Consider the following 13,870-nt stretch of genomic DNA (forward strand, 5'->3'; position numbering starts at 1 on the left):
TGTTAATGACAGAGGATTTGTAGAATGAGTGAATAATCTTTGTTCTCAATATATATAAATAGTCAATCACTTGCATATAGATATAGACATTTAAACTTAAGATGAGTAAATTTTTCAGTCATTTCACTATCCTATAAATACTTTAGTATAAGCCTACTATCATGGCAACATTAAAAATCATATTCAAGGGTATTCTTTCTTAAATCATATCATCAATTACAGGTTGTAAATTTAAAATGGATAATCCAGAAATTGAGTCTTCACATGAGTCATAATCATTGACTATCAATTTAGAAAATAATGATACCTAAATGAACATCTGATTTTATATTTTCTCTATCCCTAGGTAACACATGAAAAGAATGGAACTTTTAAATCTAAGTGCCTCTATGTTTTCCTCTTACTGCTGTTTCTGAGAGTTCTGACATTTTAAAATCAGTACTTTCATTTGATTTCCCTAAAAATTCTAAGTTTGTGGCACATGACAAACATATTCACTGCTTCAAGAAAAAAAATCTAAATTTTTCTAATAGACTTACTGTACTTTTTCATGTATGCCATCTCCATGTTGAGTACCTAAGATTGTGCAAACTTTCTAAAGTATTTATCTAACTGAAATTATTTTAAAATATTCAAGGGGCAGAGATAATTGTAAACAAACCAGAAGTGAGAAATAGGGAGTTTTAAATGTTTTCCTATTTCCTCTCCTCCTAAAAGAATTACTTTTTGTACCCTGTAGACTCTGCAATTTCATTTATCATAAAGCCAGCTTAAAAGAAGGATAAAAATGTAAACAGTTTACATGTACTATCAGAAGAACTAAAGGTGGAGCAAACTCTACTGTCAGTGCAGATACACACTGATAAATTATATATTCATTACAAATTCTCCAGACACCTCCCTTTCTGGCCCCCTTCTATCCCCTAAACACTCATTTGCCTCATTCCACCTCTCCTACTACTTTTGATAAAGTTTGTCTACAAAACAAACTTACGTAGCAAAAACAACTTTTTGTATCAAGAGTCTTGCTTATAAAAGTTTTGCAATAAAGCAACTCTAAATAGGACTCTCCAGGTAAAATTAACTTCTATATTAATAGAACTAGATACTATTCAAGATCTTGTGGTAGGGATTTATGAACCATCTTTAACTTGACAGAAAGGAAATCTGCAGTGGATGAGTCTGTAGTTATTTTCGTTCATTTTTCAATAAGAAACACAAATGATGGGGGGTTTTAAATGCTTTCTCTTTCCATCTCCCCCCTCCCCCATTACTTTCATTTGCTCCCTTTCCAAGGCCCTCTTCTCCCTCTCCAGCTCTTTTTGATTAATAGATCCATGTGGCTAACGGCCTGACATATGGTGTTCGAAGCAGCTTGAGATAGTACCTTAGGCATCCCCTACGGCCATTAACATATTAGGGGCTTATGTGCAGTCAGACAGTCAGACCTCATCTAGAGCTGGCGTGTTCAGAAAGGCTGCACCCCAGAGCTGTTTGATAGAGAGTTTCAATAATGCACCACTCTTCAATTTTAAGGGAGTTGCTCCTGGTGCTGAAACTCTGGGGCAAAACCAGAAGACAGTTGAGAGATATGACTCCACCACACTCAACAACAGTAAAAAATTGTGCTTAGTACAATACAGTAAAAAAAAATCTGTTTGTATAGAGATATGCACGTGGAGGCGCAGCTTCAAGCTCACAAACACGCACCAGCTCCTGAGTATTATCAGTAAACAGGCAACATCAGCTGCTTGGATTTATTTTGTTTAAAGTCCTCTTTATACTGGGAATACTAACAATACAATAACAGTACATTTACTGATACAGACGATTCAAAAGTGAAAACAAAATACAGCATAATGTTTTAATCTAATTAAATCATGTAGCTTGGTGTTTTCTCCTAGTAGATGAAATTAAGTGCATTTTTACATCTGTAGCCTTGAAATAAGAAAGGGGAAGAGAGTGATGAAACTCTGGGTTTTAAAAGATGTGATTATATTTTAAATACATTTGCAGATCAAATTCCTGGAAAGATTACTATTATTGCTCTACAAAACCTAAAGTCACAAAGTCTTGACAATAACTCTGAAAGGTGGAGGAAGCCTCTAGGATGTACATATATGTGTAAACATATATATATATATATACACACACACACACACATAATGTATACACGTGTGTATGTATACAATTTTGGCGAGGGAGGGAGATGATACTCAAAATCAAAGCAGGCATCCCACTTGAAGCTTATTTAATTCACTTTAACATCGTAACTGAAGCTTGAAATTCCCTTTACTCAACGTTCTTCTCCTTCCAGCCTCCTGCTGATAAACCGCTGTACCCCTTTTGAACTGTACTCTGGCTGTTTGCTTGGCAAATAAATGCTGTTCCGCCCTATTAAACCTTTTAGGTAGTTTCATCTTCGGATTTCTCAAATACAGAGCTAATAAGGAGGTGCTTTGATGCTGTTTTACTTTCAAACTATAGCCTCGAGGCGTTCAAACGCGCAAAAAGGTAACCGAAAAAGAAAATTGCCACGAGCAAGACGCACCCTCCCTTTCAAAATCGCTCCGACCCTCTGGATCGCACTGCGTGGCAGCCGAAAATCGCCTGTTCCCGTGCAGAACTGCGTCCTGTTGGCAGCCCCCGGGGTTCTGAACCCGTGCCACGTAACCCGGAGGATGAGGAGAAGGGGAAGCACTTTTAAGTTTAAAAGCCCTGGGATTCCTTGAGGGAGGGGAAAGACAGGAGGCAGAAAAGGCAAAGCTTCCCCAAAGTTGATTCTAGACAAACAAAAATCAGACGGGAAGTGAAGATGAAGAAAAGGCAACCTGTTTAATCACTCAGTAATCAAACTTTTGCATAAGGCGTGGCGACAGAGCTACAAGAGCGTGTTCTTAGGCGCTAAATCTGCTTTCAAACCTCGGGCTCTGAGTACACTTTGGAAGGAAGACCCCGGCGCGTACTAACGCCTTTCACACATTTGATTCCCCTACAAACCCAGACACGCGCTCGCGCGCGCCAGCGAACACACACACACACACACACACACACACACCCTCTTAGTTGAATATAAGCAAATGAAACAATTGAAACCATATCTGTTTTCTTTAAAACTGGGATGAAAGAGACACCCCCTCAAAGGCGTCATGGTTCCTCTCATTTAGATATCTGTTCAGAAGAAATGAAAGCCCCCGGGAGATACCTCTGCCCAGAGTCAAACGGATCCTACCTGCTTTTTAAAATGCCTGTTTTTTCCATTGCTAACTCATAAAATACATTTTAAGCAGGGTAGCTGAGCTCCAGTCTCAGCCTCAGACCTCCTTGTCACATTCTGCTTCTCTTTCTTTCCCTTTCTTTCATCACAACGCCTTAGTAAAGTCGCGTAAGTGATCAAAATTAACATAAATCATTATTAGTTATTAGGATTTGCTCTAAATTACACTGTGACTATCGCACCAGCCCCATCTGCCGCCCCTGCTCTCACAGCAATAGATTGCAGATAAAATAAATGTCCTTACCCCATTAGAAGGTTCCTGTCTCTGTAGCCAAAAGCCAAACAAAAGCAATAAATACCGGGGTTTTTCTCTCCACTATTCAGCTGTGACTCTTTTCATCAGCTCTTCTTCTAGAAAAGCTCGATAGCTGCCTGAAAATATTGCATTTTATATCACCAAAGGGCGATTAATATTGCATTAACTGTATTTAACATTTTTTTAAGCGCGAGTACTCTACAATGAGTTAGTTTCCGTTAATAAGTACAGGGGGTATCAGAACTACTGCAAACCACTTAAGATATCCGTATAAACACATTATTTGTCTCACACTTTGTATTTTTACATATATGTAATGTTAGAGTGTAGCGCGTGATGTTTAAAGTAGAAGAAGCTGTGCTAATGGTCTGCTTAAAGGATTCAGACACTGACTGGAGACAGCAAGATCCCTGCCTTCATTAAATGTTTATTGTCAACACTTGGAGGGGGCGGGGCGGGGGGGTGGAGAGACTCGTGCAAGAGAATTTCCAAGGTTGGAAATTGTCAACACTTTGTTTTATTCTGGTCATGCCTACAAAAATTTGCATGCGTTATGCTGCCCTGAAGCCAGGCATCAGAGCTACCAAACTTTGGTTTGCAATTCGATTTACCTAATCAATGCAAGGAGTCTGCCTCTCTTTCTCCTGCATCCCTCCTTCGCCACTTCTCTCCAGGCTTCCTTACTTTCCCTTCTCTTTTTCCTATCCTCCCTAAATCGGAGAGAAGCGACCTCCTGGACACTCGTGTTGGGGGCAGGGGATGGGAAGCAGGCGCTCCTCGCCCCAACTCTGGGGCTCAGGAACTGAACACTGGTCCCTCTACTTGAGCTTAGCCAGCACCTCTTGGGCCCAAAATTTTCATCCTCCGTGTTTCAATCCAGAACTCCACAGAATCCTCGGGGACGAATGCCGAGCGGCCAGCCTTCCTTCCGCGCCTGGTATAAATTCCTCCCTAATAAGGTCAAATTAGTAGCAGGACTTTGCTGGGTGCATCCTAACAGCAAAACAGAGACCGAGTCTTTATTGCTCCCCGTTCTTTTACAAAATTGTCGACCAGTTTTGAAAGTTTTGCGGTGTTTAAGACGTCTGTTGACTTTAGGCAGACGGTGGGGAAGGAAGTCTTTATAATCTCTGTGAGAGACTGGTCCATTCCCCTATTCTCGCAGGACGCCCTCAGAAGCACTTACAGGGTGGGAAAGAATATTCTGGGGGCGCCTAATTACCAGCTGCTGAACTCCAGCGCAATTCTCGGAGGAGATTCTGCCCACGCACTGCGCATGCGCTAACTTGACGCGCCCGGTGCACGTCCGGAGCGCGCCGGGTCCGCCCGGCGCTCCCAGCGGTCCGCACCCTGCCGGTCACGCCTGCGCACGCGCGCCGGACGCCGGGGACTCGTTCGTTTGACCTGCTCGGGTCATCCACACGGCCTGGCTGAGTCCCGGCCGGGGCCCGTGGGCGGTGGCTCTCCCGCCGTCCGAGAGGAGCTGCGGTCTCGGGCATCCGGAAGCCTCGGGACCCGGGTGGCGGCCGGCGGCGGAGGGGCGCAGACCCAGCGTACCCTGGGCGCTCGGCCGCGGCCCGCACACCTCGGGCGTTGGGATGCCTCGCGCGGAATGCCTGGGTGGAATGAGTGTTTCTAGGGAGAACGGGGACCTTGCCTGGTGCCGGGGAGAATGGGTCCCCTCCGGGCTGCAAATTCTGACACAATCAGCTCTGCCTGAGGTTTGAATAGGTCCCCGCCAATCCGCCCAATGCAAAGTTCAGCGGGGGGGCGGACAAGATGCCGAAGGGGGCTGGAGGGGAGGGAGCGGCATCACGGGGCCGCCTCTGAAATCACTCCCGGAGCGAGAGGAGCGTTTGCCCGCTCGCGTTTCGATGCCCATCCGGGCCCGCGCCCCCCGGCCCTGCGGAGCCACGGGATTTCGAGGAGTGGGGGAGGGAGGGCTGCCAGTCTCCCACCAATCTGACTAGACAATTAAGAAAGTTTTTAATTAGCTTCTTGTTATCATTCATTTTATTAATTTCCAGAACTCTCAGGCCATGAATTATTCAAAGGACAAACCGACCCGAGCCGTGCCGGGCGCCCCCGCCGCACGTTCGCGGCCTGGCTCGTGCCTCGCCGCTTGCCCGCTGCCCCGCGAGGGCTGGAGGCGGCCCGGCCCCGCCAACCGCGGTGGCACAAAGGTTTGATCAAATATTAAATAACGTAATTATTGCGACAAGACTTATCTCGCAGGTGGGAAAGAGGTCCCCCCGTGAGATTCAGAATTTGGCTGCTATTTTAAAAAAATCAATTAAGCTTGCGTTCTCCTTTGAAACCCAACTCGCGAGGACTGGGGCTAAGACTGCAGCGGCAGGAACACCCATCGGCTCACCCAAACCAGAGTAATTGTGATCATCACCTTTGTCACCTCGCCGGCCGCCAAGACCTTTTGAATGGGGTGGGGAACGCTGCTTTTAGCCAGGTCAAAAGTCACAATTCCAACTTCAAGGATTAGAGAATGAAAGCCCACCCAAGTGAAAGACGGGGTAGGGATGCTGCAGATAAGATTGGCAGGAGAGACCAGGGCGACAGGGCAGGGGGTTGAGGGCGGGAGCTGGCCAGATGAGTCCTGGACCCAGGGTACCCTGTCCTCCTTTGGCGCAGCCTTGTGTAGCAACGGGACCGAAGTCATCAATATCACAAGAAATTAAACATCGATACAGTCACGGCAGTGAGTGCCTACGGTTTATTTATGAGTGTAATAGAAGTTGAGAGCAATTTCAGAACACACATTAAACAAAAATCTATTCAAAAGTTAGTTGAAGCGTCTTAAGGACATCATTATCTTGACCGACACAAGGAGCGGGACCCAGAACTAGGACTGGGTAAAAGAGGAAATTTAAAACGAATGGATGACTTAAACGTAGCAGATGCATTTTATGTTTACTTTTCTTTTACCTTTCCTACTCCACCTCCGCCTGGATTTCCTGAGAGGCTGAAATGCAAACACAGCACAATTTTCCCACTCTCTCCAACTTATTTTGAGATTATTTAAAAGAACCACCCACTATTTCCACTCAACGACTGGTGCAGGAATTCGCTTGAAGTTCTCTTCAGAACCAGAAAACTTTGAAAGGTTAACTACCACTGAGTAGCAAGCCATAGCACTCTCTCCAGGAGGACATTTGTTTGCTTGTTTGTTTCTTAATGGATTGACAGTTAAAGGTATCTTAGAATAGTCTTATTATTCCTTGGGACAGTACACAGATTCACTTAATAGAGAGCAAGACATTTCTTGTTTTGCACAGTTTCCTACTATGTAAAATAGGAAACTCTGCAAAGCCTGTATTTTCATGATCTGTTTTATTAACATAATATTGTCTTCTCTTTATTTGGTAAAGATTTTACTTAATACAGAACAATCTCAGGTTCTTATTACATACATTGATCATCATTATATAATACAAATATATCTGTCTGCAACATTTCTGTTTGGGGCAGACTGATTAAAAAAACAGCCTTTGTAAATCTGTTTATTTGTTCATTCCTGGTTTTCCAACAATGAGATCTGGTTATATTTTTCTATAAAATAACATTAAAAAAAAGAAATGCATTTTATTTAAAACTGATGATATTTCAAGTTAATAACAACAGAAACAAATCAATTTTGATGGAAGAGATCTATTTTTAAAAATACCTCTGCTTTTTTAAAAAAACATTAACAACTGTTTAAAATCACAGCTTTTAAAATGTACTCTTCTTTTTTTGAACATCAAGCATTTTGTTTCACAGATTTGCCAGTGAAATTAAAAAGATTTGGCTAAAGTGGGATGACTTCAGAAGATATAAGCCTAGCTATTAAGAAACTTGATACATTTGGCATCTGATCTAGTCCCAGGTCACCAATAGGGAATCTCTAATCCCTCTGGAGCAGTAGGTGGCACACTAAAGTTCCAAATGAACAGAGGCATTTGACACCATGGCTGGACAGATCAGTGGATGGTTTTTATTTATGTTAACCTCCAAAGAAAAGTTATTTAGTTACAACATCTTCTTAGAAACTTTTTTTTTTTTTTTTTTAGGCTAGAACAATACATATAAACCTCCAAATGCCTCTGCCCCTGAATCCTGATTCAAATATTTTGAAGGTGCCTGGCTATTTATTACCTTCCACCACTCTGAAGTGAGGGCTGTGCTTGAAGAGATTCTGCAGTTAGAAGAGGGAAAAAAAAAAAAAAAAACTTTGATAAACACAGACAACTAATATAGAATTCATTTTATTCAAGAGCACCACTTTCACATGAGTTATCTGAAAGTGAATTCTGATTCAGCAGAAAAATACATCATTCTCATCCTTTCCCCTCTTTTCGCACCCGCCCCCCCAACTTAAACATCCTCCCCTTCCCTGTATTTTTGGTTGAGTTGAGTCTCATTTGTTGACCGGCTCTACTGGGACTTGGCCCAGTATAAACACAAAAATGCACCCAAATCATAAAACTGTTCTTCTTTCAGTTATGTTTTATTTGTAAGTGTACTGGGACATATCTCTCTGTTGTATTTTGGTGCACAAAAGTGGTTCTGATAAGGGAGGAGGGAAAGATAATAGAGCAAAGACATAACCAAGGAAAAAGCTCAGCAGACATCCATGGACAGGTAGATCAATCCGTGAGACATTTCAGGATTAACACTGGCAGTTTGTAACCACTGTGTGAGTGTGTGCGTTCAAGAAAATATTTACAGTAATCTTCCTTTTTTCCTTTTCCTCTAAATACAAGAATATGACAAGAATGTTGTGTTTTCGGTGAAAACAGGCAGTCGACTGTGAAATCACACTATCCACAAAACGGTCTATCAGAAAGCTAGCCCAGTTTAGTGCTCAGTTTCAAATGCATAGAATGTTTGCGCTGCAAACAATGATATACAACGTAATTAAATAAATAATGCCTAACCAGAGTGAGATCTAGTTGTGTTTCTTCCTGCACCTTTCAGATCATGCATGGTTTCAGTCTTGTTTCTTATCTGTTCTCAGTTTTTTAGTTCTTATTAAAGGATGGTAATAAACCATCTCCACCCAGTCAAGATCAAGGGTGTCTTGTGTACCAAGCAGGCATTTTACCTAACCACCTTCAATTGTTTTCTCTCTTTTTAATCCATCAGCAATTCATAAAGTACCTTGATTATTACTATGAAATACTATACATGATTTTCTATTTGGGAGACTGATAGTGCAAATTAAAGTTCTTGCTACCCAACATTTATCCCCAGCAATAAATTACTTTTGGATAGTAATAATAATGAAACAGTTGTTCTGCTTCCCCCCTCCCAACATGCAGACCCTTTTGAAAGAAATGGAGGGCTTTAAACCTGTCTTTCTCTCATCTGGGATTTAGCTGATTTTCTCACAGCCAAGTCCTGCTCCAAGTGAAAGCAGAAACTTCTCACTATTTCAATGATTTCATGTTCTCCAAAAGAGAAGGGGACCTAGAAGAGTAAGATGGGTCTTGATCTGTGGAGAAAATGGGTCAGAGTATCTCTCCTACTGTCTGCTACCCCATCAATCTATTTGAATCAATAGAGAGAAAAAAACAAACAGCAGTTTAAAATAAGCCACTTAGAAAAATAAATGAAAGGGCAAGCACGTTCTATGAGTGGAGGGAAAAGCTTATTTTGAAATGGTCTGTTTTCTAGATCTTAGCAATAAGAGCACATATGGAAAGAGAAAAACCTGGCTTCAATTGTTTTATTTTCCTAAATAAATATTTATTTCAGAGCCTCTAAAATCCTGCTTCTTAGTCAGCTCTCTCCCTAAAGACCCTCACCGACCAATCAGGCCACAGGAGTATATAGGCTGGGTCACTGGAAAACTTGGACTTCACCTAAACAAGCAGCCACTACCCCCACCCACCTCCTTCCTTTCAGCTGGCCTCCCACTTCCTTTCTGGCAATGGACAGCAGTCATCGGAGGAGTCTTATTGAAAAAGAAAAAATAAAGAGGGTTTGGATGGGGTGTAAGATTTAGAGAGAACATTAAACACAGAGACAGAACAACTAGCTTTGCTACCCAGAATTTCACCTTCGGGTTCGTTTGGTTTTTTTGGTCTTTGACTCAGTTCATGTGCGTAAGGTTGGGGCGGTGGTGGTGCTCTTTTTTTCTCTTCCTTAGGGTTGTGGGGGGGGGATGGAATGAAGCTGCAGAATACGGCTCTCTGGAGTTACATTTCTAAAGTATTTTTTTCTTTGCTTTTGTTGTTTTGTTTTAGTTTGTCTTTATTTGTCTAGTTTTTGGTGGTTGGTAGGTTTTTTGTACATTGTTCCTTGGTCCCCAGGAGATTCTGGTAAGTGTCTCTGGTCAAAAACAGTCCATTTCCCTACCCTTCCCGTCTCCCCCCACCCTCACCCCAAGAACCATCCTGCTCCTCAAAACCCCTTCTCCAGTCTCCTCTTTCCTTCCCCCCACTCCTCCTCCCCCAAGTGCTCCCCCTTCACCTCCACCCTACTCTCCCGCGTACACACTGGGCACCCAGTCCTTTAGGCTGGGGAGGGTAAGGACGGGGAGAGCAGAGGGGAGGTGGAGAAGAAGCGCTCGAGGAGGGACTCCTCAAATCCAAGCAGGATAACGGCCGCTCTAAATCCGGGGGAGGCGGGGGGGGGTGATGGTGGTAAGCAGGCTCGGGGAAGGCCCCCCCTCCCGGCGAAATGCCCCCAGCTCTGCCCCGCCCGGTCCCTCCCATCTCCCCCCTCAGTAAGTGGCGGAGAATTTCATCCGCTTCTGCTTCTGTCTCTGGTTGCAAAACCACACCCGCACCACGTTCTTTTTGAGGTCCAGTTTCTCGGCGATGGCGGCGATCTTCTCGGACGAGGGCCGGGGCTGCACGGCGAAGTAGGCCTCAAGGGAGCGCTTCTCGGGCGCGGCGATGGAAGTCCGCTTGCGCTTCTTCTCGCCGCCGTTGAAGAGCTCGGGCTTGTTCATTTTCTCCCGCTGCGCGCCCTCGGCCTCCTCCAGCCACGCCTGCAGGATGGGCTTGAGCGCGATCATGTTGTTGTGCGAGAGCGTGAGAGACTCGAACCTGCAGATGGTGCTCTGGCTGAGTGAGCCCACGCCGGGGATCTTGAGGTTGGCCAACGCCGAGCCCACGTCGGCCTGCGTCACGCCCAGCTTGATACGCCGCTGCTTGAAGCGCTCGGCGAACGCCTCGAGCTCGCGCGGGTCCGTGTCCGAGTCGCAGATGGACGCCAGGCCCGCCGCGCCCACCACGGCAGCCGCCGCCGACGCCGCCGCCACCTGCCCGGCCGCTGCAGCCGCCGCCGCCGCCGCCGCGCCGTGGTGGGCCGCCGCCGCCACCAGCCCCGGGTGCGGCAGCCCCGACGGCATGTTCATGGCGGCCGCCGCCGCCGGGTGCGACAGGTGGCCCAGGCCGTGCATGTGCGGGTGCGGGTGCGCCGAGCCGCCCAGCAGCCCGCCGCCCGGGCCCCCCGCCGCCGCCCCGGGCGCCGCCGCCGCCGCCGCCCCGGGGCCGCCGCCGCCGCCTCCAGGGCCACCGCCGCCGCCGCCCCCCGGGCCGCCGCCCCCCGGGCCGTCGTGGGTGCCGCCGCCCGCCGCGCTGGCGCCGCCCGCGCCGGCCATGAGCGCGAGCGAGGGCGAGGAGATGTGATCCAGCAGGTCGCCGGGCTCGAGCGCCTGGTGGTGGTGGTGGTGGTGGTGGTGGTGCGCGAGCGGCACGGTGGACGTGGACGTACAGGGCACGCTGTTCATCGTGTGGTACGTGGCGTCCGGCTTGAACGGGTGGCTCTTGCCTTGGGACACGGCGATGTCCACAGCCGCCAGCGCCTCGGCCCGCGCCAGCAGCGTTTCGTCTAGGCTGGCGAAGAGGTTGCTCTGCAGCTGCAGGCGACACAAACCAAACCAAAAAAACAAAACAAAACACACACACACACAAAACAAACAAAAAAAAAAAAAAAAAAAGCAAAAACACGAAACAAAACCACACAAGCCAGAAAGCACAGCGAGCCAAAGGCAACACACAAAGCAACCAAAATAATAACAACGGGAGTGGGGATAGTGGAGACCGGGAAAGACAGAATAGGGACACATTGGGGACGAGATAGGGGGTCAGATGAGAAGGGACAGGAGTGTGAGGAGAGGGGGGCAGATGCAGAGGAGAGAGGGACATGGGGACACATTCCGGGGACGGGCGTGAAAGACGAAAAAGGAGGGGGAAAGAAGAAGAAATGAAGATGTAACTCGCAGCCGGGGACCCGTGTCACGCACCCGAACACGAACAGAGACCGCCTTTCCAAGGCATGAAATCAACAGAGAAAGTGGAGGGAAGTCGAGAGACCTGGCCCCAGCGCTCCCCACTCCGATCGCCGGCGCCCGACACGGAGGCGGAGGCGACGGGAACCCGACATTAAGCGCCACGGTACAAAGCCTGCCTCGCAGCGGGATTCTTCTAAAAATCCCCGCCCGCGCATCCCCGCACTGGGATCTGTGCACACATCAGCACCCGACATGCAGCGTCTCGGAGACGGGAAGGGGGCGGGCGCGCGGGCCGGGTCCGCGGGCTTGGGGCGCTTACCGGCGGCGTGGGCAGGCAGGCCCGCCGGATGGCCTCGGAGCTGGAGTGCAGCGACGGGTACTTGTGCTCAGGGAGCGTGGGGTGCATGGCAAAGTGAGGCTGCTTGCTGTTCATGGACATCATCTTGATGGCTTAGCATGTAAATCCACAAACACTCCGAAAGTCCGCGGGAAAGTGCGCACGCCGGCTCCCCCGGCCTCCCTTCGGAGGCTGCAGCCGCGGCGACTGGCGGCGCGGAGGCGGCGCAAGCGCCGGGGGCCGCTGATGCTTCTGCCGCCGCCGCTCTCGCCCTGCGCTCCTTTTGACCGCGCAGATCGCTGCGCGCCGGCCTCGCGATCCCACTTCTCCGCGAGCTCTAGCCCGGTGCGCCGACGGGATGCACTCCTCTTACACCTGAGCCCCAATTCTCGCGGCCGGTCCGGGGAGCTCTCGCGAGAGCTCGCGGGCCAGCCGCGCTGACAGGCATCAGCTGTCTCCGTCTGTCTGACGCGCGCTCTCCCTCTCGGCGGCGCCGTGCGTCTGCGCGCGCGCGCGCGCTCGCCGGGCCGCGACCGGCGCGTGGGAGCCGCTCTTATAGTGACCACCAGCTAGGACAGCGCAGGTGATGCACCTGTAGCTACCCGGACATGCGCACTGCACGCCTCACCTTTCCCATCGCGGGTCTGGAGAAGATCAAAAGGGCCAGCTATTGTCTGAGGGTAGGCACCTTTCAAGGCGGAGAAAGACAAGATGCTCGCTGGCCCCTAGGTGGTTTCCCTCCCTCCTCCACGCCCGGACCCAGATTGCTAGCCCTGAATATATGCGCATCACTCGGGAACACCTCCTCTCGGGGACGTCTAACAAGCTGTTATATAATGTATACAACTGAGCATTTGTATGTTAAATTATGCCCGCGCGTTCCTCTGTATACAGTATAAATAACACAGAAATGCAGAAGGTGCTGTCTTTTGCTGCAAGAACCTGTTTCTTTTCATGGTTTATAAATAGGTTCCTGGAGAATAATCGCGGTGACAGACGTTTGTTTGAAGCAGTCAGCTGGTATTGATTTCCATATAATTTAATTTCCTCCGCACACTTCGTTGTTGTTGTTGCGAATATAACTGTATCAGGCACCGACAGTGACAGCCACTTAGGAGCCACAAGGAGCGTGTGCTTTCTACCAGGCAACGGCTGTTGAAATGAAATTGTGCATTTCTCTTATTATTTGTCTGCTTTAACCGTGTACAAACCCACATTTCAAACGAGCTCCGGGTGATCTGAGGCTTCTTGTAATCAAAAGGAAAAATAGTTTACAGGGTGTAGTTGGGATCCTTACCTCGCTTCAGCGTACACACACACACACTCACACACACACTTCATGTTGGAAACTCCAGGAAAAGGAAATTGCTTCAGAGAAAAGGGGATAAGGTATTGAAGAGAACTTTATTTTCCCTTACATCGTGTTGGATTGTTTGCCTCTTTCTCTATGCATCTATCTATAAATAGATGTATATACAAACACATTTTTTTTCTTCAATAGGAGACAGAATCAAGCCAGTTTATAGAAAAGCATGACTAAAAAATTAATTCAAATAACTTTAAAAGAACCGGACTCAAGCTCTGTTCCAACCTTTAATTATTTTTATTTTATTATTGTGAAATCAAAATGTAAGAGGAATAAATCAATTAGCCAACCTGCTATATGGCCCTTATGTGGCAGACAGATCAAGGGGCTCCCGGGGAACCCAGTTCAGGTGCCCGAGTCCCCAGGGACTCAGCGCTTGCCCTGGGTGATAATAA

The 13,870-nt window shown here is 47.4% G+C and overlaps 1 protein-coding gene across 1 annotated transcript; it reads right to left on the reverse strand.

Annotated features, from left to right (window-relative positions):
• Positions 1-10,254: 10,254 nt before the first annotated feature.
• POU4F1 (POU class 4 homeobox 1) lies at positions 10,255-12,449 on the reverse strand. The gene is made up of 2 exons (XM_070380854.1): positions 12,092-12,449; positions 10,255-11,397 (listed from the first exon to the last, which is right to left on the reverse strand). The coding sequence occupies exons 1-2, from the start codon at positions 12,212-12,214 to the stop codon at positions 10,255-10,257; spliced, it is 1,266 nt and encodes a 421-aa protein (XP_070236955.1). The 5' UTR covers positions 12,215-12,449.
• Between the last annotated feature and the right edge of the window lie 1,421 nt (positions 12,450-13,870).

Source organism: Bos mutus, chromosome 12 (genome assembly GCF_027580195.1).
Source record: "Bos mutus isolate GX-2022 chromosome 12, NWIPB_WYAK_1.1, whole genome shotgun sequence".
NCBI classification, from domain to species: Eukaryota; Metazoa; Chordata; class Mammalia; order Artiodactyla; family Bovidae; genus Bos; species Bos mutus.

Bases quoted from the DNA above. Each gene is read 5' to 3' on its own strand.
- POU4F1 (XM_070380854.1), bottom strand. From the start codon at position 12,214: ATGATGTCCATGAACAGCAAGCAGCCTCACTTTGCCATGCACCCCACG. The intron at 11,398-12,091 runs GTAAGCGCCCCA...TGTCGCCTGCAG, and splicing joins CCTGCCTGCCCACGCCGCCG to CTGCAGAGCAACCTCTTCGC.